This window comes from Pagrus pagrus (genome assembly GCF_965226575.1).
Source record: "Pagrus pagrus genome assembly, chromosome: 16".
NCBI classification, from domain to species: domain Eukaryota; kingdom Metazoa; phylum Chordata; class Actinopteri; order Spariformes; family Sparidae; genus Pagrus; species Pagrus pagrus.
This window is the reverse complement of record NC_140200.1, coordinates 10,467,183-10,490,936: the sequence shown is the minus strand read 5'-3', so window position 1 is coordinate 10,490,936 and position 23,754 is coordinate 10,467,183. Positions and strand designations below refer to the sequence as shown.

Sequence of the window (23,754 nt, the reverse complement as noted above, 5' to 3'; positions counted from 1 at the left end):
GGCTCAATAAAAACAGATATTATACAGAATAAACACAAACACAAAGGCCCAGCAGGCTTGGCGGTCATGCCTAATTTTCTCTCCCCTGGCATCTGACCCGGGCGCTCCCTACCGACCCCCTTTGAAATTCAAGCCAGGATAAAAGAGACAGGCAAGACAGAGAGAACAGATAGCAGATGCATGTACCTCTGTTTGAGCATGTGGACAGGCGAGACTGCGTTAGAGTCTAATCTGTGCTGAAAAACATTGTTGAGCATGACTTTGTGCCTCAGCATGGTAGCAAAACAAGAAAAGCCAAAGTCAACTAATAGCTGGAAGAGCACAAACTGACAAGGAGGCGTGCAACCGTTAAATAAGTCCTTCCTATACATTCATTTAACAAGCCAACTTTTATGGCCCAATGTTAGCTTCAGTACAATAAAGGGCGGGTCACACTTAAAATGTTACCGCCAGTTGAGCAGGGAGTTTAAATGCTGTTACTTTTACGAGCAGGCTGATTTGTACGCCTGAGCTTTTGGTGCCTTCGGAGAGGGTGGCAGCGTTGTTGCTAACTTGAGGCGTTTTATGTCCGTATCAGGATGGATTTGTAGCTAACCGTCGATTCCCCCCGGGCAACAGAGCTTTAAATCTAATGCAATTTAACCCCACTGGTCTGTCAACCCCCCCTCCACAAGGTTGGCAGGACAATAAAATGAAACTGAAACAGACCTCTGTCTGAAAGTGGAGAGTGGTTGGTGGGACAACATTCATCGCTTGTTTTCCAGGTGATTTGATGGGCGTACGAATTTTCAATCGAGTGGCCCAAGACGTTTTGTAGCCACACTCGATGGCTTTGTCCGTCAGTCAGTCCACAAATTTGGTCCTGACTGAAATCTCTCAAATACCGGATTGGATGGATTGCCATGAAATTTGGTACGAGCATCGTTTGTGCCCAGAGCAGTGAGACCACAATTTTTGTTTTCTTTGCCATTATTGGATGGATTGTATTGACATTTTATACAAGATGCATTCATGTTCCCCTCAGCATGAACTGTAACAAGTTTGGTGATCTCTGACTTCTCATCTCGTGCCATCGCGAGAACATTTGTCCAATAATTGGGTTGATAACAGAGTACCTGCCTCTGCTAACCATAATCCTAACCTCTGCTTTACTTTTTATTCAGTGTTACCGATAATAAGCATTCAAACTCACTAAACTATGACGGTTAACAAAACCTACTATACATCAGCATGTAATTGTGAGCATCTCAGCATGCATAATTTAGCATTTAGCGCAAAGCATCACTGTGACAAAAAAACCTAATAACACTCACTTACATCTGGCTTATGTCCTCGATGGGAAAGGGTACACTTGGCATTAATTCGACATTAATAGTCACAGCTATTTATCGGCTCTGGCTCTGATTGGCAGGAATTGAATCATTCATGACACCCTTGTGGACACGCTAACTTAATCTGAAAGGCGTTGAAGATTCGTATGCTAGTGTGGAAATACTTTTCGATCCGTCTCCGTTCAAGCAGCGTTTAGTCAAAATTGAGTGTGAAAGGGAGACCAAAGTAAAAGCCTATTTTTAGAGTTTACCTGCATTTAAAATGAACGCATATTTACGCTAATTTGAATTAAAATTGGTGTATATCTTGTTTTTTCCAAACTATCTACCTTTTCATTTATCAACTGTAGTCTAAAATCCCATGTCTCCATGTTTGTATTGTGCCACAGCAGACAGGTATGTTATTCAGCATTGACCTTGGCTTAAAATCAATTCAGCAGTTTTCTTCGCATTCAATTACTACACAAAGCTATTGCTATTCTAAAGTCTGGCACTGCAGGTGTAATACATGTCTGACATGCTATCACAAAATAATTTCCCAGTGGAAAAATCCATCCAGCCACTGGTAGAGTACCATAAAGACGGACCCCTGGCAGCCCCCAGACAGCATTAAGAGCCATTACCATCCAGCCAAACTGTCTCCACTCATATTGACTCCTGGCCCTTCTCACTCTCCAGCCGACCCTCAGGAGGAGCCGCCACATCGATAACCACAAGGCCAGAGTGTGTTTGTGTGTCTCACTGGTCCTGTGCATTCAAATGGCTTACAGCAGGCTGACATCACTCTGCATGCTATTGTAAGTATGGGTGTAAATGTCATTGTGCATGTGTGAATGTGTGCCTGCAGCTGATTCTACAATCTACTGCATTTAGACAACAGATCTGATCATACATCACCTTTCAGGAAGTCTAGTTTACTATATTGCATTCATCCACCCTTTATCCTTACTGTGTCTTTGTTTCTGCACATATAGGCTATAAGACAACACATGTGCATGAGTCTATAGTCAATATGCATACAAGCATGTAACCACACACAACTTATTATGCACACGCACATACACACACACACATCCATCCCATCACACACAACATATGTTGGCTGCCATGCTGCTTTTACTGACCTACATTTCCTCACCAGGGCTGTCTGCTCGTCTCTCCTAAGGGCCTGTGTGTGTGTGTGTGTGTGTGTGTGTGTGTGTGTGTGTGTGTGTGTGTGATGGCAGCACACCATCATTAATCCAATTTTATAATTAACTTCACACACAAAATGCTATAAATCTGACACAAACACACAGATACGACACACTGTGGAATGTCGTGCTTGTGGTCATTTGCCACGTTCATTTTGAGTGTTTGTGCGTGTGCGTGTTTCTGAAATATTAGACTTGCAAGCCCCACACATGAACCTCACAACTGGCTTAATTAAAAGTGTGATGTGAATAATGTCCAAGCTGGTACCATGACAGGGATCAATAGGTAGCAGCTGGAATATTACTTCATTTGCTTTAACAAGATGATTTAGTAGCAGCGATATTTCACTGCACGTTTTACACTGAAGGCATTTAGCTGACACTCCAATCAAGAGTGATTCACCATGAAAACGGCAGCTTAAGTTTAATTTCCAATCGCCTGTAAAAAAGGATCAGCACGGTGGGAACAAAAAGGTAAGCAGAGGTGGCAGATATTCCTTATTTTACACTGTAGCTCGGGTATAAAGCAGAGCCTCTGCTGCTACCCTGACCCCAGTGCTCATCTCACACTGAGGACGAGAGGGTCTTGTCTGACTTCGACACAGAGGCACAGAGACAGACTGAGCTAATTTAGGTTAAGTGCCTCCAGTAGCTCAAGGGCACAAAGCAACAAGCCACCTGGGGCTAGCCTGCATTACAGTGGGGTAAGCTGAATGTGCATGTGTTTGTGGCTGTGTGTGTGTCGGGCAGACACAGGGATCCCAATGGGAAGTGGGTTAGAGCCATATCAACTACAATGTGTGCATGCATGTTTATCTACAGTTCGTCCACCGCTGGAGCAAAATTGACACTACACCGTTTGACCCACTTCCCACATTGCACCTCAGTTCTGAGCAACTACAGTAGGTCAATTGGAGAGGGGGAAGAGGGGAGTCACAACACCAAACCATCCAATCAACGATCAGAAATACATCAATTGACCAATGACGATTAATTTAGGAAGCGAGCAAGACGATCAGCCTGGAGGCAGGAGCACAATCAGGAGGTTAGATGTGAAGTTGGATGCGAGGTCTGGTGGCTGGCATTGATTGTTGTTATCAACCAACACATTTACACTGCATGACCGGACTTGGCACCGTTCATCAGGCCTGTAACATTGATCCAATTTACATCCCTTCTCTGTTAACTGGTTTGTTACATCCACAACAACTGACTGAAGATTCAAAATTAATAGTCTTCAAACAAATCTGTAATTGTACAAGGTAACGGTGCATTTTTATTTGGTCACCCTGCTGCTTTAACTTCCGGGGAAACGTCAGATGATCGGAGTCACAGGGTGTGGAAAGAAGTAGGCCAGTGTGACTAAACGTATAACGTGATCAAACTGTTATACATTAACTCATCTGTCAGCATTTCCGACTGAGTCACGTCTGATAGATTTTCATCGGCAATGGTGGTTGCTTAACAATGAGGACAACAACCCCGACGATCCCAGGCTACTTCACAACATCATTTAACTACCCATAGTAGCAGAAAATACATACAGAGCAGGAAATGGAGCCTTGTATAGAAAGATACAGAGATAACTATGAGGGATAATGATAAGAATAAAAAAAACCTTTGAAAACTCATGACACATCAAGCCCGATACCATCTTATTGTGGCTAGATTGTCCAAAATGTCCGTGCCATGACAATTAAGGCATTTTATACCTTTCTAAAGAGCACATATAAGAAATTCAATCTGACTCCAGGAAGTGCTCCAACCCTCAACATTTTTATGGTCTGATCACCATCATCAGACACATGATACATAAATGTTATACTGTAATAATGAATAGTAATACGGATGTAATCCCAGGGTAAAGACAGACAGGGTTAAATATGTCTCAGGGCAGGCTTAGTGTTCATGGGATGATGTGGATCAGTTTCATCTGTAAAAGACACACATATGTACGCACACACACACTGAGACTGAGACACTGTGATTGGTGGTTTCATCTAACTTGTCGAACAGACTCAGCGATGCATTTGTGTGTGAGCGCACATGGACTTGCTAAGCCTGGGTTTCTCAATTGATAATCCTATGTTGAGACCTCGTCTGGGAAAAAAAAAGCAGGACTCCAAAATCCACTCAACCCCTCCTCTCCCTCTCTCCTCCTCCCCCTTTCTTATTTAATAAATCACCCCTTCGCCTCCCCCTCTCCTTTCCCTGTCTATCTCTCCGACCCTCCCTCCCCTTCTGTCTCATCTGAGCGATAATAAAGGGATGGAGGCATTAATAGAGAGCACAGACCTCTCCTGGATGCAATCAGTGCGCCCTCCTAATGTGCCCCGAGGGAAACGAGACCAGCTCCCTGATCAAATACTCCCAAAATTTAAGACCGCCATTATTCCAAATTAAATTCCTCGTGACACCTCGTGTGTCTCTTTTCGGTGTGGATGAATGGCTGTGTTCAGTCTGATAGGCAATTAATCCACGGGAAAGTAATTCTATTTGGTAATTACCATAATCCGATCGACGTGGTCTCACACACATAAGTGTTTTATTGTGTGGGCTGTAAAGTCGGTTAAAAATTGATGATTCACAAGTGATAAACTTTAAAACTAAAAGGGGTAACAACGCTGCAGTGTCACCCAATGAATGAGTCCCTCCGCTTCTCTGTATTATAACGCCACCTTGTGGTGAGAGTGTGCATCAACCGACACACACTGCCTTCCAATGTCTTCCTGGATAGTTCCCTGAAAAAGGTTAACGACAGTCGGGGAATGTGGCTCCTGCAATAAACAAACAAAATTAGAGTAAAACTGTCACCACCTCTCCTGTGGTTTCACAAGCAAAGAAAAGGGCTGGAGTTTCCCTTTCTCTACATTTTTCCCTCTTTTTTTTGTCTTTAACCCTAATCCATCCACGCATGTGGAGTGGAAAACCCTCGAAAAAGAGACGTTGCCATGGAGAGGACAACTCATTAACGAGACAGATTTAAAGAGGCTCTTAAAATCACTTTCTGCACCCCTCCCCGGCTTCTCTCTCTCCTTCCACATTCAGTCTCTATGGGGGGACATGAGCTTTTCAGAGGCTTGGCTTTGCTTTCTGAGGCTTAATGGAACCTCCAGCTGATTGGGACATAAAGGGGCCTGGAGCTGAGGAGAAGGCAGGAAGAGTGAGACCGAGGCTGGTGTACACAGTGGAGCAGTGAGGGGGTCTGTGGTTGATGAGAGCTGGAGTGATAAAAGATGAGACGGATTGGATGGTGGAACAAAGTCCTGACCAAAGCAAGCAGATTTTCTTTTGTAGTTTTGTAGTATTTTAACACTTTAAAATGTTTTACCTACATTTTGGTTTACATGTAAATTTGTATTGTTGATCTTTACATTTGTGATTAGTCAAAAGAAAATGAATCGGCAACTATTTGATAACTGATTAGTCGTTTCAGTCTTTTTTCAAGCATATATGTCAAACATTTGCTTCTTACATGTTACGATTTGTTGCTTTTCTTTGTCATTTATGACAGTAATTGAAGAGTTTTTGGGTTCTGGACTGTTGGCTAGAACAAAGATGCACTTTGAGCATTTTTCATACAAAAAAGTTGGGAGCTGTTTTTACCAATAGTTGCAAAGCTTCATCCATGATCCTGTACATCACTGGTACCCACATAAATGAAAGCTGTTTATGTAATTTTCCATGGGTTAAAGACGACGACGAAGAAGAAGCTGTACTTTTGTGCACTTTTTGTGAACCACACATTAGAAGTCAGGAATGTAACCCTGTGTGCAGATGGAGAGCAGGCTGGTCAGTAGGGCAAACAGGGCCAGAAACCTCAGAGGACCAGACTGGAAGCAGCATGAGGTAGAAAAAAGCTCCCTCTAATAGCAGCGCTCATTAAAGAAATGAGCTGTGACTGAGGTTGGCGCAGTGCTTAAACGCACTTATCCTGCACTACGGCACAATTAGATTTTTCAATTACTAACAACATGACCACTGTTGAACCGACTGGGGCTGAAGAAGAGGGCAAAAGCTGTTGCTAGAGCATACACAGGCCAGATTAAGTCTTGGAAATCCCATTTGCTTTCTGTCTGGTGGCAGAGTGTTAAGACGAACTCGTGCACTCATGGGATTGTTTTTCCACTGCGGGCGAGTTTTAGCTCATCATGCCTCGCATAAACAAACCACTTTTTGTCTGTCAGCATGAAAATATGAACTTGAAAGTAATGAAAATATGAATATGAAGGTTTTGACCTATCTGCCTGTATATGTCCAACACACACACACACACAGCAGAATTTCTCACCATTAATAATAAATTAATCACCAGATTGACCTGTTTTGACACACGCTCCTTGCATTACACCCTAAAGGTGACACTTGACCTCTGTAATTACACACACAAGTACCCTCATCGCTCACACATACATGCATACCATGAGGTCCTGTTCTAATTTGAACTCAGCAGCGTCAGCTATGATCTTTTCATCATGTGCCTCTCATCAGGTGTCACATGCCAATGTACAGTTAAACTATCTGCACTGAGAAACCTGAGTCAGGTAAAATGAGCAACCAGGAACCATAAAAGAGGGAAGAGAGATCCTAGAGACACGCTAGTTAAAGATCTTGCGTGTCGTATCAGGATGATATCAGCCACCTTTGCCATTTGGTGCAATACACTGACCCAACCTCAAGGAGGCTCCCTTTGTTAACAAGCAGTATGCAGCAGGGGTACAACCACACACCGAGCATACTGGAGTTAAAGTTCATTGAGTGAGTGAAGAAAGAAAGGTGCAAGAATTAGAAATGAATATGAAAAATCTACTTCGAAAGAAAACAAAAGCAAAATGAGGGCTGCAACTAACAATTATTGTCATTGCAAATCTTTCATCTGCCGATTATTTTCTTGAATAACTGAATGGTTGTTTCAGAAATCAGAAATCACTGATTAATCTATCAGTTAATCATTCAGCTTTGTAACAACCTCCCTGTGTTTGACACATTGGGTCAATATATGGATAAATGTCTCTGTTGATTCAACCGATTATCTGGCTGTTATGTCCTGATGTGATAATTAACCCATTAAGTAAAACTCAATTGCACACACATGGTGCTGTGAGGGTTCCTCACACCTGATCCCCCCTTAAGTAAACTCTGTTCTCTCTGACTCCTCTCCTCTCTCCTCCTCCATCGCCTCCAGTTTCCCCAAATTAAAAGCCAGCTGAGCTCAGACCAACACTATTAATCTGACCAGATTATCTATCACAACAATTTGTCAAGCAAGCGACACACACACACTGAGAGACAAAACCAGCTCCCTGGAAGCACTCTAGCTCCAGGTTCAGCTTGTGGTCTAAATGACAAAACTGGGATTTGACTTCAATTATTGTGATTCTGATTTCTTTTAATTTCATTACACATATTACAATATTAAAAAGGAAAAAAAGAAATCTCCAAACTAAAAGAAACAATGCATAAAATGCTTCTTGCTGAATTTCACTGAGCACCAACAAATACATTTTTATTTCAGAAATCTTGCAGGTACAAGCAAGAATTACAGATATTAACACCTTGGCTGTCAGGTAGGCTTTTCCTATGAAAGCTTATCAAATAAACAAGAAGTGAAGTGCAGGAAAATAACTGAGTTGCTATTATAGCTGAAGCAATTAGCTAATTGACAATTCAACTTTTAACATGTTGTTATTAATCAGGCAATTTCACCTTGGTGTCTGGGAAATTACAATGAGCATTTTTCACTATTTTCTGACATTTCTTTGACAAAAAGATGAATTAATAGATAACGCAGCCCTGCGCAGATTAAAGCTGACTCCATCAAGCAGCAAAGATTAAAACATGAAAGAAAGAGCACCGAGGATCTATGGACAAATGAACTTAAAGTCACCGACATGCACATGCGCAGACAGAACTCCCCACAACTCAATTACCTCCCAATATTTGTCAGTGATGACTTCATTAGCCACTGGTCACACATGATGGAAGAGCACCTGTTTATACAATCACTAGCCAGCCATTACCTATTAGGCCTTTAACAAGCTGAGAGGTCTCCATCTGTTAGACACACAGCAAGCTATTACCCACTGATTACCTCCTTTATCTCCTAACTAAATAAATGTCTAAAAAGACGTAGACCGGAGACGATGTGGACCGGACCGCTGTAGCCTTTAAATTCAGAACGGATGAATGGAAAAGAAAAAACGAGCAGACACGCACTCATTCACACGCAGACGCAAACAGGGCTCAAGACTTAATCAATGAACGGGAGGAAGAGGGAGAGCGGGAGATCGAGGCAGAGAGCGGCTTTGAAGAGAAACAGAGCCTTAACCCATTTTACAGTTGAACGACCCCAAGCAACCCCAGTGACCCCCCAATTCCCGAAAGTGTGTGTGTGTGTGTGTGCGAGAGAGAGAAATCCCCTTCTTTTCTCCGTCTCATTAAGCTGTGTGTCGTGCTCTCTACTCCATTGTTCTGCCACCTCCAACCTGCTAATAGGGGGGTTTTCATGCACACTCAGGACTAAGGGTGCATTTGTCTTTACTCATCTATGTTTGAGTGTGCATGAGTGTAGCAGTAAGCCCTGAATTGGCAACCAGCAAATCTCACTGTATTGGCATGAATGGTTTCACCTCAATCCCTTAAAATCCCAGAGTTGCTTGGGCTGGATGTTTTTTGTGTGCAGGATGAGAAAAATGACTCATTAGGTTTTGTTGACAGCCGATTAGCAAGACTAGATTTCGCCGCTTCTTTAGAGTAACTTGACGGAAGGAATAAAGAGAGGAGAAACTGGGGCAACCTTAAGCTTGTTTCTTCTTTTGTCTCCTGTTTCAAAACCTTCTGAGGATTAGAGTAAGGAAGAGATAAATGGAGGCTCTTTTTCTCCTTTTTTATCACATGGACCCTTTAATCTGACATCCAGCCTACAGTATCATGACTGCATTAATTTTTAATGCAGGAAAGTTTACCTTCAACTACTTTACAGTGTTTTATTGCCTTGAAAAGACGGGAATTGTAGTGTATGTGAATGAAACACTGAAGGGGACACAATGACAAAAAGCTGAAACCAAGACCAAAGCCCTCCTGAGTCCCACCGCCACAATTATATTACCCTAAATGATTTTCAGGAGTGCTTCCCCCTATAAATGCGGCCAATCCATTTCATTTGGCCTCATCTAGTTACTCTACAAGCCTGGCCTCCCTCAGGTGCACTTCCCTTGGGAGCTGTTGGCACTGATTGGTCGATAGCTGAACCTGCCTTCCCACTGAGGGATTATGGGGGATCCGGAGGAACACCTGCTCCACCACTACACTGATATAAAATACAAGGAGGGTAGAGGGAGAAGTCAACTGAAAGAAAAAATGTTAGCGTTGCCATTCTGCTGTAAGAAAATAAAGATTGATGTAAAGAATCAAAGAGTAAGGAAGAGAAAAATGGAAAAAAAACCATGGGGCATGCATACAGGAAAACAGAAACACAAAGGACGAATTAGCCAAACTCCAATTTGAGCGTGTTTGTGTTTGAGGGTCGTCTGTTCAGCCGTGCATGAACACAGAGTGACTGGGAGGTTGATTCAACCTACAGAGCCCAGACAATACTGTACCCATGGTGGCGACATCTTGAGCTGTCAAGACGTGTTAGCCAAAGCAGGCGTGAGGACGGGCCGCACTCGTCTGGCAGCATATTGTTACGGTAAACGCACAGGAATGAGGGATTCCATTTTGGATAACCGTAGAGGCAGAAAGACATTATGAAGTAGTTTATTAAAGTGGTTAGATAGACTAAATAACTATTAACTAAAACAGAAAACTAGTTAGAAAAGTTTTAAGCATAGAAAAAGTAGCTCCTTTAGCTCTGATTTTCCTGTTAACTTTAACTAAGCAATTTTATAGTGTAATATCATATCTGTAAGTATCCCACAACTAAACAATGATCACCCAACAGATCCTTCATCACCCTCTAACATCTCCCTGATGGCTCCTTTATGTAGTGGCAGAGGTGAAAGTGGGTCACCTCTGTAACCCAGTCAGCTCCATCACCCCGATATTGTCATCTCTGTTACACTTCCCTGCAGGCCCGGCCCATCACCTCCAGCTGCTAGCTATTGTGTCTTGTTCCCAGGGGTGGCCACCCAGGGGAGTTATGATGTCCTACTGTCCCAGAAGAGAGTGAAGCATGGTTTTGATGCAAGCATGCATCATTGGATTACACTCATTAGGACAAATATGCACACACAGGGGCTATACAGCCATCCACCTAATGAGTGCACAAGTGAATAAATGCATGCTCAAGCACACGTCCAAGCACAGTAGGGAAGTCATTAAATATGCATATAATAAACCAGAACTGAAAGATGCCATCCTGGGGTCGAGGGAAAAAAAGGTTCTCGATGCAGACGAGACAATAATTGGAAATCTAAAACCCAAATCTTGATATAACGATCGCAGGTAATGATTTTGTAAGATCGGCTGTACGTTCCTTATGGCTGAACCAACTGGACAGTGAAATGTAATGGACATACACACGTGCGTCATGTTTATGTTCTAAGCTAGGATACCTCCAGAGCTTTGGCGAAGATGCCTGAGCAAACACAGCTGGATAAAATCTGACTGGCAACCCTCAGCTAGCAAGTCAGCATGTGGAAGCATTTCTGGTCCTATGAAGTTGAAGGGTACCGTATGCAAGTTGTGTCTTACTAAACTAAATATTTTGAGAACACAGATAATGGACGTACATTTATTATATCTACGGATCATTACAAGTATGCTTTGTTTTAAAATTTGCAAGTTATTACACTGAAAGAATAAATAAATCATGTCTGCAAATCATACATTTTGATGCACCAAAATCCAGCAATAATCCCTTTATATTCACATTGTAGCCCTTTGAATCAGAATAGAATCGAATCAGGAGGTCTCAAGAGATTCCCACCATTAATCCCTCCACAAACATACGGTAACACATATGCTGTGCTATACAGTAGGTCACGTATTCAGGCATACATGACAGTATTCACGAAAGCCTTTCTGTGAGGGTCATCCAGCCTGATGGACCCCACCACCACACCAAAGGCCAAAGGTCTCCGAGGTCAAAGAGCCACAATCTTGCATTGATTCTGCAAGGATGCACATTTGCACGCACGAAGACAGACGGGACTCAGTTACAAGAGGACGGAAATCAGCTAATAAGAAGAGACAAAGCCCGGCTTGGGAAAAGCTTCCATCGCATATGTCGTGACTCTCTGGCACTGTGACATACAGTGTATAATTAATTACCGCAAACAGTTCAGGTGTCTTAAGTTCTCTTTGAAGCAGGAGCCTGTTTCCCAGCCAACACAAATACCACCATCACTACTGTAGCAAAACAGCAATGTGTCATATTAAGTCTGTTAAGCCTTAGTAAGAGGCTCACAGAGACCTGCTACCTAGGTAGTCCAGCTTTAAAGTTGAAGGCAAGAATCTCTATCGTACTGTTTTGTAGTTAAGATGAGAAGGGACAAAGCTACAGACAAAGTTTGGAGTACAGAGACACAACTAGATAATACTTAAAATCTCTGACAGTTGTTCTAACTCCAAAACTTCAGCTAACAAACTCCATGACAGTGAATATGCTCTGCTCTCTAGTCTGTACCTTTGCCATCCAGGAAGATTTTCCCCGGTGAGCCTTTGGTGTCTGGTCCATGCAGCGGTTTCGGTGTCCAGAGAGAGTCCGGCCTCTGATGGACCTTTGACACTGAAAGCAGACGTTTGCGAAGGCCGCCCTCCGGTCTAGGGCTGGGGAAGGCCTGGTGCTGGAGGCTGTTCCCCATCTTCTTGGCGGGCTGGAAGGAGCACAGAGTTCGCTTCTCGCCAGGGGGGTCCTCATAGCAGGCCCTGTGCCAGCAGCTGACCACCGGCTCCGAGGAGAGGCAGTGCACGTATGTGATCATCCCAGGCTAAGACCTAAACCCCCCAACACCCACCCTCCCCTGCTCTATGCACGACCAAAGCCCCCAACTCCACCTCCTTTTTGCGCGACCCTCTCTCCTTGGACAAGCACTTGAGGTGGTGGGATGGAGGGCTGTGTTTGGGAGACCTCCCCCCTTTGCTCCCAAACTCTCAATAGGCCTCCCCCTCGCTTTCTGGGAAGATAGGACGGAGGTTTGGAGGTTTTTGCAACCCACAAGGGACCCAATCCCCCCTCTGTCTCCTCCTCTCTCTCCTCCTGCTGTTTTTGTCCTTCCTCTCCCTCTCTCAGGGGGTCCTATTGACTTGCATTGATTTGCCTAACAAAGAAAGGCTGTGCACAATTTCAGATTACAAGATTTAACTCCAAAACAAATATTCCCCAAATCTATTGCAGCAAAAGGTTATTAAAAACCCTCCGTGATTATCAGTTGAATTTCTGGCAAGCTTGCAAAAACAGAAATTCTGACCCCAAGAAATGACCACAAGAACTTTCAAAAATACTCCAAAGATGCAAAAATAAGGCTTGAAAAACAAAGGGCAGTGCCTTGTTGGAAATACCTGTGGTTAAAGCATGTTTTCCTTTGCTCAAAGGAACCCCAAAGCATCACCACAAATTGTGTGAAAGAAGATCCACGAAAAGTCAAGAAACAAGCTCATGGCGAAAGATGGTGACCACCGCAACTGGTAAAGAGGAGAGGTTACAGAAAAACGGTGCCTCAAAAAGAGTGTTCAGACAAGTTTGTCTTGTTTTGGAGCATCCTCTTCGCTCTTTCTCCACCTATCCGAGACCATCATTGCTCAGTGGCGTCCACACAGCCTCTCCTCTCCTCTCAGCTCCTCCTCCCTCTAGTCTTTCCTCTGCTCCTCAACGCTGCTGTTCTAATCTGTAAACCCAGATTATCCATCCTCCAGCCCGAGCCTCCGATTGTGACAGACACACACACAACACAGATGGACACCAGGCTGTAGATAATTAACTACATCACCTCCAATGCTCAAATGTGTGGAAGTTCAAGAGGACATTGGCGTGCTGTGTGTCAGATGGTTAACTCCTCGGATGACGCAAAACTCCAGCGTGAAGAAAGCTGAATGTGGGCCAAATATCAACCAGCTTCCTCAGGCTTACCCTCAGCTGACTGGTGTGACCAAGTACAGAGATCCAGATGAAAGTCTCTGAATCGGACAAAACGTACACCAGTTTCAAAGCTTTGATGAATGTTATTGCAGTTGAAAAGAGGAGCACAGTCTGAGGCTCAGATTGACACCAGATAAAAAGATAGGCATCAAACATAGACACACAGAGATTAAACACAGGGTGACGGTAGTCACGAGTGGTAAAAAAAACATCGGGTGCCAGGTTAGGGTGTGTATGTGTGTGTGATCCTTAATCAGCCAGACTGTGAGGCACGCTAAGCTAATTGATGTGCCCAGATAGATTAATAGGATGAAGACCAGTGGGAGGTAGGATAAAACTGAAGACTGGATACTACAGGTGGTGGCCCATTAACCAATGAAAATACAGACATTAAAATGAATAAAACAGGAACAAAAAGAAAAGAGAAAAATATAAAGTTGGCAAGAACTACATGAGAATATTGAGGCAAATGTCTCCCTCTGGTGGTGGCAAATAACTGTGCTACACAACAGACGAACAAAGTGATGATTCTATTTACAGCTCAAGCCACTTCAGAGCTGAAACAGTTACAGCAGAACAATATTCTGCAACTATTTTGATATCAAATAATCATTTCAGTCATTCTTTTAAGTCAAAATTGTGAAGAAATGCCCAAAAAATCTCTGGTTTCAGGAGGTCCAATCTGAGGACACTGCTTTTCTCTCTTTTCTGCCACTGTAAAGTGAATATATTTGGAAGGTTACCTTTTTTCATACTGAAATTCTTAAAAATATTGAGAATGCATGTCAAAAATTGACCTGAGTAGCAACCCAATGACCTGAAGAAGCTCATTAACATATATATTAACCATATAAAAAACCCTTTCATCAATACAATGCCTTGGATGTGCCTTGCACAGTTTTTTTTTCTTTTTCTTTTTGAACATATTTGGATTTTGGTTAATCGGACACAAAGCAAGGCATTTTAAGAAATCACCTTAACTCTGGGAAACGGGATGGATTTTATTTCACATTTTTAAATATTTCATAGACTGCAGACTAATCAATAATGACAATAATCACTAGCTGCAGCCCTCGTACACTCATAAACCGATTTAAACTTTGGGGTGACAGGGAGAGACTGTGTGCATGTCTCTGTGTGTATGAGTGCGGTTGTTATCCTGCCAAAGCCTCAGCAGATAGCCAGAGGCTGAAACAGCCATTACCGATGGTTATCATTTCCACAGCGCTGTGAGTCAGCCAACACACAAGCTGATTACAAAACCAAAACCACTGCACACACACAGGACATAATGGACAAACCACAGCACACACACCCACACATATAAAACAGTGTGTGGACACGTAGCCCCACTGGACAAGCCAAAAGATTCTGACTGTGGCCTACATTGCACTGTAACACTGTTGTTGCCCTAAATCCATAAACACATAGACACGGTTGGTCATAGAGTTGACACAGAGAGCAACATCAGGGGTGTATAGTCACGCAGACATAACAACATCACAACAGTGGGTGTTTACAGTGACAAACAGACATTATAGGCATTTTACAAGCAGCAACATGTATGTTTGTGGTGGGGACAGTCATGTGTGAATATACACATACAGAACGGATGTTGTGTGACTAAGTTGGCGGTGAATGTTCAGGTCTTGCCCAGACCCAGCATGCATGGTCAGACTCTCACAGCCCACTGCCCATGAATGAGGATTATTACTAGTAAGGAGGTGTGTGTGTGTGTGTGTGTGTATGTGTGTGTGTGTGTGTGTGTGCACCACAATTCTTAAACAATGCAACATCCATGCTGTGTCCAAGTCGGGACAGTGCATGTTGTGTATGTATCAATGCAAGTGTTTGTACATGCATATAAACTCTCCGGTGTGCCTGTGAATACTCTCACGTGCACGTAGACTGTGTGTGTGTGTGTGTGTGTGTGTGTGTGTGTGTCTTTGGGAGCGGGGGAAGCCAAAACGGAAGGCTTTGGGGACGGGACAATGGTAACCATGGATACACATAGGTCTGAATGGAGCGAGAGGAGCACCTGCACGCTGAGTTAGTCCTCTGTCTGGGGAAGTCATCCCCTCATCCACAGGGAGTCGGCCATTGTCTTTTCAAACTTCTCCCACAACAAAAACTTTTCCAGCACCGTCCCTGGAAACATCACAGCTCAACACTCGCCTCCTCAGAAACTCTGTCTCATGTTAAAAATACAGAAAGTCCCACTCCAACGTCTTTCTTAATTTCTAAACTTTACACAAAGCCATTGTTTTGTAAACTCTTTTGAGAAGACAAAAGGTTCACTGGAGTCCATTCACAGGCAATTGGAAAATCACCATCTATTGTTTACCTATCAAGACCAGAAATCTCCTCCTCCTCTGGAAGACTTGTTTACAGTGGTTATCTAAGTTTCCTCTCAAAGTCTCATGCTAATATACAAGTTTGTATGATTTACTTATGTGGTCCTCCTACAATTTGAATATTTCATTTAATCGTTTCGACCTTTTAGGCAAAGCAGGTCCATTATCCAGCCACGTTGCGGTTTTTGACTGTGATTTAAGTTCGATGTTGTCGATCTAGTGGGTGACTCTCTGTCAGGCGCTTCACCATCGTTTGAAGTGACTGAAAACGAGTATTCTGCTGTCTACATTTCAACACCTCTCTCCTGTCTTACGCGCTCCCCTCTTCCCCTCCACTGGAGATAAGCAGCCTGCCACAACGAGTGTGAGAAAATCCATCAACACCGCTACCCACAAGGCCAGAGGGAAGGTAGAGGGTCAGCACTGGGTCAAGGGGTCACAGTCTTTATAGACACACAGCACAGGTGTGTTGGTTATTGAAGGACTGTCCGGGTTAACGAGGGAGGGAGGGAGGAACTTTGACAAGGGTTGCTAAAATAAAGGTTGTCAACAACTTTGTTTACTCATATACTTGTATGCTTACTTATACATTTGGATTCCTGAAAATCCAAAAGTATCTCTGATTTGTATTTTTTTTTCCAACAAGAGGAAAAAGTTATTGCCTTATCACATAGGGTCCCCACATCCTGTCTGCCTCTCCACCTGTCACTATCCAATAAAAGAAAAAATACATGGAAGTTGTCAAGATGTCAAAATAAAGCAAAACAGGGCAATAATCTAATGTTTCTGCGTTAATAATGGATAAATGTTTCGGATTAACACCTGAGATCAGAACCACTCATCAATTTTGTCCATAACCGAGCTGTTCTGTCAGTGTAGGTATCATATAGGTGGTGATAATCCTGAGTGAAATGCCATGACGGAGTTGAGGTTAAATATAGGTGTAGACATAAAGCTATGTGGGTCACTGCCCTGAAGGCCGAAACTAACACGGCTGCCTCGGAGAAAAAAAACACACAGGGCTCCTGCTGTCTTCTCAAGAGTGTGTGAGAGACACACACGCACACACACACACACACACACACACACACACACACACACACACACACACACACACACACACACACACGCACATTCCTGGAATTTAATTCACACACATGTGCAGGTCAATTACACAGACGCTGGCAAACATCTCTACATGATCAGTAACTCTTTCAACGTTCAGCAGCATAAACACACAGATACATTTCAACACATCAGGCTGGAATTATAGATATTGTGTCCTGGACAAAAAAGTAAATCTGCACCCTGGCTTACAAATGTTGAAAGTCAAGCCTAATTCAACATGATAAGACTTTTGGATTTTTATTTTCATTATAGATTAATCTGATGATCATTTCCCACATTTAAGATATTAATTGTTTGGTTTATAAATTAGTGAAAGATGCCCACCGTAAGCTCTGAAAGTCGAAGCCAACGTCTTCAAATGTCTTGTTCTGTCTGACCAACAGTCCAAAACACAAATATATTACATATAAAATGATATAAAATAAGAAAAAAGCAGTTAACCCGTCACATTCACCCAACTGTCCATCTGAATGAGGGTGAGTGGATATTAACATTTTCATTTTTGGGTGAACTGACTGAAGACTGAAGACTTAGACTTATTCGAATACTCGATCCAGTCCAAGTGCACACTTCATTAACGTAGCATCTGTGTCTGCCAGGATGGACACATCTGCACTTCCCCCTCAACTGCTGTCCACAACCAAAACATCTGAATCCGCTATAATGCTCACACATCCAAGTGGTTGAAAACCAAACCAGGGAGCACTGAAGCAAGTTTAACTCAGCCAAAGACATGTTGTTCCAGATTGGACATGGCTTGAGCAGACCTTAATTGACCTCACGACAAGGAGGTGGGATGAGTTCTCTGCAATATGTTTGCTTGACAGGGCTTAAACTCACTAACATGAACAGAAATATATTACATTTCCATACACCTCGCGCTGCAGGAAACCTCCAATTTGAGTGAGCACGAGTTTTCCAAAATCATTCCAGCTAATCCCTACTGAGTCCCATCTAATGTCTCCTTCGCAAACTCTACTGGAGTGGAGCTCAAGTGCAGAAATGACTTATGTAACATACCAAAAGCCACACCAAGTGGTCTGGCCGGCTAGCAAAGGGCTTACACTGAAATGCAAGGCTTTACCGCGGGAGAGGAGGGGGAGTGAGCCACAGCTGGATGTGGAGGAACACGGGCTGAATATGTGTCACATCTGCCCCACAGTTGGCAACAGAGGGCTTGTTTAAATCATAACATAAGCAGGCATTTTGTTACTGGCAACCAATGTAGAGTAATCTACTGGTCGGATCACAGCGTTTAATGTAATGCACAGTATCTGGGTCAGCTTGAAATGAATTGAAGCTGGAAACCTAAACCGGTAGTGGTGTTTTTTTTCTTTAACTGCAGCGTATATGAACGTATGGCAACTTTTAAACATAAAGAATGAATTTTTATGAGCATGCATGAAGGAAAATTCCATCCTGCTACCATTCGATTGTCTGGTTGGTCACACAGTCAAACATTCAAAGTAAAACCAGGCAATTACTTCATCTAACAAAACTGTTTTTTTTTTCTCTCTCTCCAACACAACTTCCACATCTGTTTCTCTCCATCAAATCTGACCAGAGTCACACAGTGTGGAAACTGTTTAACTGACAACATAAATCACTGTGTACAGCTGATGAACCGGGGTATTAACACGAAAAGTCGCAGTGTTCAGATTATAATACCACATTTCTGGAAGCCATAAATCTACAGGCCAGAGAAAGATGAAAAAAATCTGTGAGTTCACGAGAGGAATGGTTCCTCATTACCGAGATAAGAGAAGTTTGGACCATTTATTGAGACGCAGCTGAGCACCATTGCGTTCCATGTATTATTTCATCTGGGAGTTCCTGCATATTTTTCAGCTTAGAAATTCATAACGCTTTCCAAATCTTCTGTTATTTTCTGCATTTGAAGAGTCTGTTACAACCTAGGCTGACCGTTTACTAAACTAGGCTAAAGTTGAGGCTATTATTCTTCAAAACTTTGGCGAATTATCATACTAATGTTCTTCAAAGTTCATGATATTAAAAATCAGAAAAGGGAGTAAGTTTGCACAGTGTTGTGGCTTCAAATTCAGATCCATGATACATAAAGACGCCAACATGATCACGATGTTCTTAACAACTGTGCATCAACTTACACATTGTGATAAAGAAGGCTAAAAAACCTTTGTTTCACACATCATATCTGGCCTGGACGACTTCATGACTTCATCACTGATACACGGCTGACGGTGAAGTCATTGTTTGGATGAGTCGTACACAGTCATACACTGAGCATTAAGCATACTGTTATACAGACAAGCAATGACTAAAGAGTGCATGAGAAACGACAAAATGCAAAATGAGGCTGCCTATTAAAGAGGAACCAGTTTCCCCCTTATCTCGCTTTAACTGGTCAGTCCAGTCACAGCCAACACATGGCCCAGCTCTGCAGGACGGCAGCCCAGCAACTGCTGCTCTGCCAGCTGTTACCGTGGACAGCACACACTCAGAAACACAAACACGCGCGTATCATACAGCTAAAATAAACTCAAATAGCGAGTTTCGCAGACAGATTTCAATAGTGCCTCTTTTGTTTCAACTGAAGTCAAACATGAATCAGAGGGAACCAGGAAGTCAGAGTGATCAAAAAGCAAACAGATAGAAAGGAAAAAAAAGGAGAGGTGGGATTAAAGTCAGTGAACCTGAACGAGTCAGACACAGACGAAAAAAAAAGAACAGAGGAAGAAATGATAAAAGAGAGAAACAGGAGGGTTCCCTTCACTAAAGGGAAACACATGAGGAAGGATATTGTGCGGTGGAAGCTGCTGTGACAGAGATTACTTTCCACACACATGGGAGAGAGATGGAGTTCAACTTTTCTTTGTCTCAGAAAGTCTGGAGGAGACGTCCCACACTCGCACCGGCGTGATGCAAACACACACACTTACCTTTCAGACAGAACATGGCTCCTCACTTATTTCCCCATTTATCCACGAGAAACAAAACACCGGTCTCTTTCTCTGCTCTTCCTCTTCACGCTCTTCCTCTTTCTTGCACTCCTTTCCTCTCTCCCCCTCTCCCTTTTTCTCTACAGCGCTCGGTCGAAGCGTTCACACACAGACGCACGGATCCCGACACACACACTCCTCTCTCCCGTTGCCTCTCTCGCCATCTCCCTCCCTCGCTCTCTTTCTCCCCTCACACACACACGCTCTGAGTGGCAGCTAGCCAACTTCCACACTGCAGGAAACTGCTCTGCGACCCCCCGACACTCTGCTTCCCCCCTCGCTCTCTCTCTGCATCTCTGAATGTCTCTCCACCACGCTGACAATCCCCCCTCATCTCTCCGCCCCATCGGTGTTAAGAGGCAGAAGCTCAGCGTCAATCTAAAACTCTTGAAGCTGCTCCATGATGTCACCCCATGATTAATGTCCCTTAATGCATATATGAAAGTTAACACACAAGCATTTAGTATTTAAATTAATTGAAATAAGATCAATGCTCTTATTAAGGCAGGCAAAAAAAAAATCAAAACAAAATTACGCACACAGAGCGCGAGCCTCGTCGAGGATTGTGATTGTAGAGAATCTGGGCAGTCAGCAGTTCAGAGGGAGGCAGGGGGCCCCGGCTTGAGGCCGATCCATTGTGCGCTGATCAAATATAATCGCTTTAATCCCCACAATTCAACTGTTTGTTATCAGAAGCAGCTACAAGCTTGATGCATCCCCAACCCTCAACCCTGGTTGCTCTGAATCACCAGCAGCATCACACGGATGGGAGACAGAAACACTGACTCAATCGCCAACTGTGAAAACAATACCATGTCAAAATATATTTGGCTTTGGGGGTTAAGTTGCTACTTCTGTCTTGTTCGAGGGGTAAAACAGTAACAATTCTTACCGTAGATCACCTGAACTGAGAAAAGAGTGCCCTTTAGTGCCCTTACAGTATTACTATATCAACAAAAAAGATCATTTATAAGAGAGAGAGAACAAAAATCAAACAGGGAAGAGAATTTTATAAACCAACCTTGAAAAGTCAAGAAGTAAATACCCTCATCAAATAATATCCAATGACAAATCAATACACAATTAGCACTGAAGCGTAATCTTCCTTTAATGGGGGCTGCGAGGTGACAAAATCTGAGCGAAGTGACAACAGAGTGTGAATGTGTCAACTCAAAGTTTGGCTCACTCCTCATCCCATAGCTGAATACAACATGCCATTGATTTCCAATGAGGTTCTGTAATGGCTTTCTCTTACACTGCAGAAACACAGCTGGTTACTGCTTAAAGGGCTGGTGAGGCTTCAAGTCAAAAAACCACTCGAGCACAATGTACACTGCAAAACGTTTTGTGCTGGTCAAAATTGAACGTCTTTAGATTTGGAAATATGAGATTAATTAATTAATTTTAACATTTTAATTCATAAATTGATAATAAATGTTGTACATTTATCATGTTTTGCAGATACAAAAGCAATATGCGGAATAGCATGATTATGCTATGATATAAATAATAATAATAATAATAATAATAATAATAATAGTCACAGTAATTATAGCAATTGTGACAGTTAAACATGGAAGTTATAATGCTTACTCACAACTACTACTGCAAAAATATGTCATCCTAAAGCATCATAAAGGCTTATGGGGACGTTCTAACTACTCTACACATTAGGTTATAATCCTTTAGGTTTTAATAACATATGATAGCAGTCATAGTTAGTTACTGAAACATACTACAGTGAGTGTGTGTGTTACGAACATGTTAATCCCACCGCAGAACGGCTCGCAGGCTATGACACGTCTGCCTCGACCAGATGTCACCAATTAAGGCCTGATTGGCGTGTGTGTGAGGCGCTAGTGTGTGCGATGGTGTAAGTGAGCCCCTCTGCAAGAGTGTATGAAATGAAAATGCCACAAAAACACAACTCTGGAAATAATCAGCAGTTAAAAACACACAAATCCCTGAATAGAGCCACCTAACCAGACAATAAATCCTGACTTCATCAAACCTCCACCTTAATTGGATGTTGCTTTTCTCAAAATGGCTTTCACTATAACCTTCACCATAAAACCGTCTATCCTGAAGAAACACTCGAGGTTTGCCTGACCACTTCTCTCACAAAGCTGAAACCATAAAAGCAGAGAGGTGGAATTTCTTTTTCTATTTTCAAACAATCACGTCATGTTGGCCCCCTTTCACATGAGGCCGGGGCAGGTACTGAACTGTAAAGTATTAATGTCTTCACTGAGGAAAATGTTGGTGTTTTCAGGTTACGGGATAAAGGCCAAGTGACAAAACAAAACACAAGAAATTTAGAAATAAAAGTTGAAATATCCCCCCAGAAATCTCCAAGTATTCAGCCCAGTATTGCTAAATGACAAAATGCAATGGTCACAGCCAAATTAATCAAACAAATCAGGACATACATCAATCGTTGATGGAAACATGCCTGTGTCAGTTTGTTGGTTGGTTGGTTGGTTGGTTGGTTCTTCAGCAGGATTACACAAAAACTACTGAACAGATTTCCATAAAACTTGAAAGGAGGATGTCTTTCGGCCCAGAATAAAACCCCATTAACTTTTGGTGCAGATCAAAATAGAGAAACATGCATATTTGGTAATTCGGTTGTATTTATTACTGTACTTTAAAAAGGTTGTCTAAAATATCATGTACTTTTGTTCAAGTTGTGAAGTCTGATGTCTCCAGGAAGAATTTGAGCACTGGCCTGCGTGGCAACACGGTCCTCTGGTTAAACAGCAGTTGTACTGTAACTGCAGCACATAAAGACTGTATTCAGAGACATTCCAACTGACCACTGTTGTCCCGCTCCAAAACACAGTCTTTGTCTAGAATAAAACACTATCATAAAGGTTGAAACGTGTCAAAGGCCCCATTATAGATAACATCTTATCTTAAACGTCAGTCGGCAACTGCGTGCCTGTACATCTTTCTGTCCAGTACAGCACAAACACGACATGTTGTTTCTGTCCGCCGTGAAACCCTGCGTCAGAAGATAAAACTCAACAACACACGCAGATAAGAACTAAGCCTGTTGTAGCAAACATGACGCTTGCAGACACGAACAGTTAGACACGCGATGGGAAGGAACCTGGAACTGGACAAATCTGACCAGATTGATCAGTACTGAGTGACTAAAAAAGATCATCTCCTTTCAAATGACATCAGCACAGCTCCTGTGTACGAGGATTATAATCTCTCACCTCTGGATTGTGTTGGGACAGCATCAGTACATGGTATCAACATAAGCCCTCTGGACCTCTATCCCCTTACAGACTAAAATCATCCTCTACCTCTGCTTTTCATCATCGAGTCATTCGCGGATTAGATCCCATAATACAATGGTAATAGGATACATGCAATATGACACAAAACAAGGTGGGTGGTGCACGTCAGAGATTTGGATTTTAGTGGGGAAATACGAGGTAATGCGATTTTAATGCAGGCTAAAACTCGACTGAGATGTGTGGCGGGCATACAGTAGGTCTGATCTGGGATCAGCTGATAGGGACATAAAAAGCAGGTTATGTGGATCAGAGAGCAAAAGACTCGACTTACCTGAAAATCACCATGTCATTGTCAGCACATAGAAGAGAAAGAAAGAGAAAAGGTGGTTAGAAACAGTTTAATATATCGTTCTCGCGTGTAATAAGTGTGTTACTGTATATA

The 23,754-nt window shown here is 42.7% G+C and overlaps 1 protein-coding gene across 7 annotated transcripts in view; it reads right to left on the bottom strand.

Annotated features, from left to right (window-relative positions):
* Positions 1-23,754, bottom strand: part of nhsl1b (NHS-like 1b) — a 104,384-nt gene that overhangs the window by 31,015 nt on the left and 49,615 nt on the right. Inside the window, exon 1 of one of the 7 annotated variants that reach the window (XM_084378497.1) lies at positions 20,005-20,208. The exons of 5 other annotated variants lie outside the window; for them this stretch is intronic. In XM_084378497.1, the coding sequence (XP_084234623.1) occupies positions 20,005-20,020 (16 nt within the window). In that variant the 5' untranslated portion in view covers positions 20,021-20,208. Of the gene's footprint in view, positions 1-12,152; positions 12,427-20,004; positions 20,209-23,754 lie in introns of those variants that run through there. One more of the 7 variants, XM_084378494.1, reaches the window with a different exon arrangement.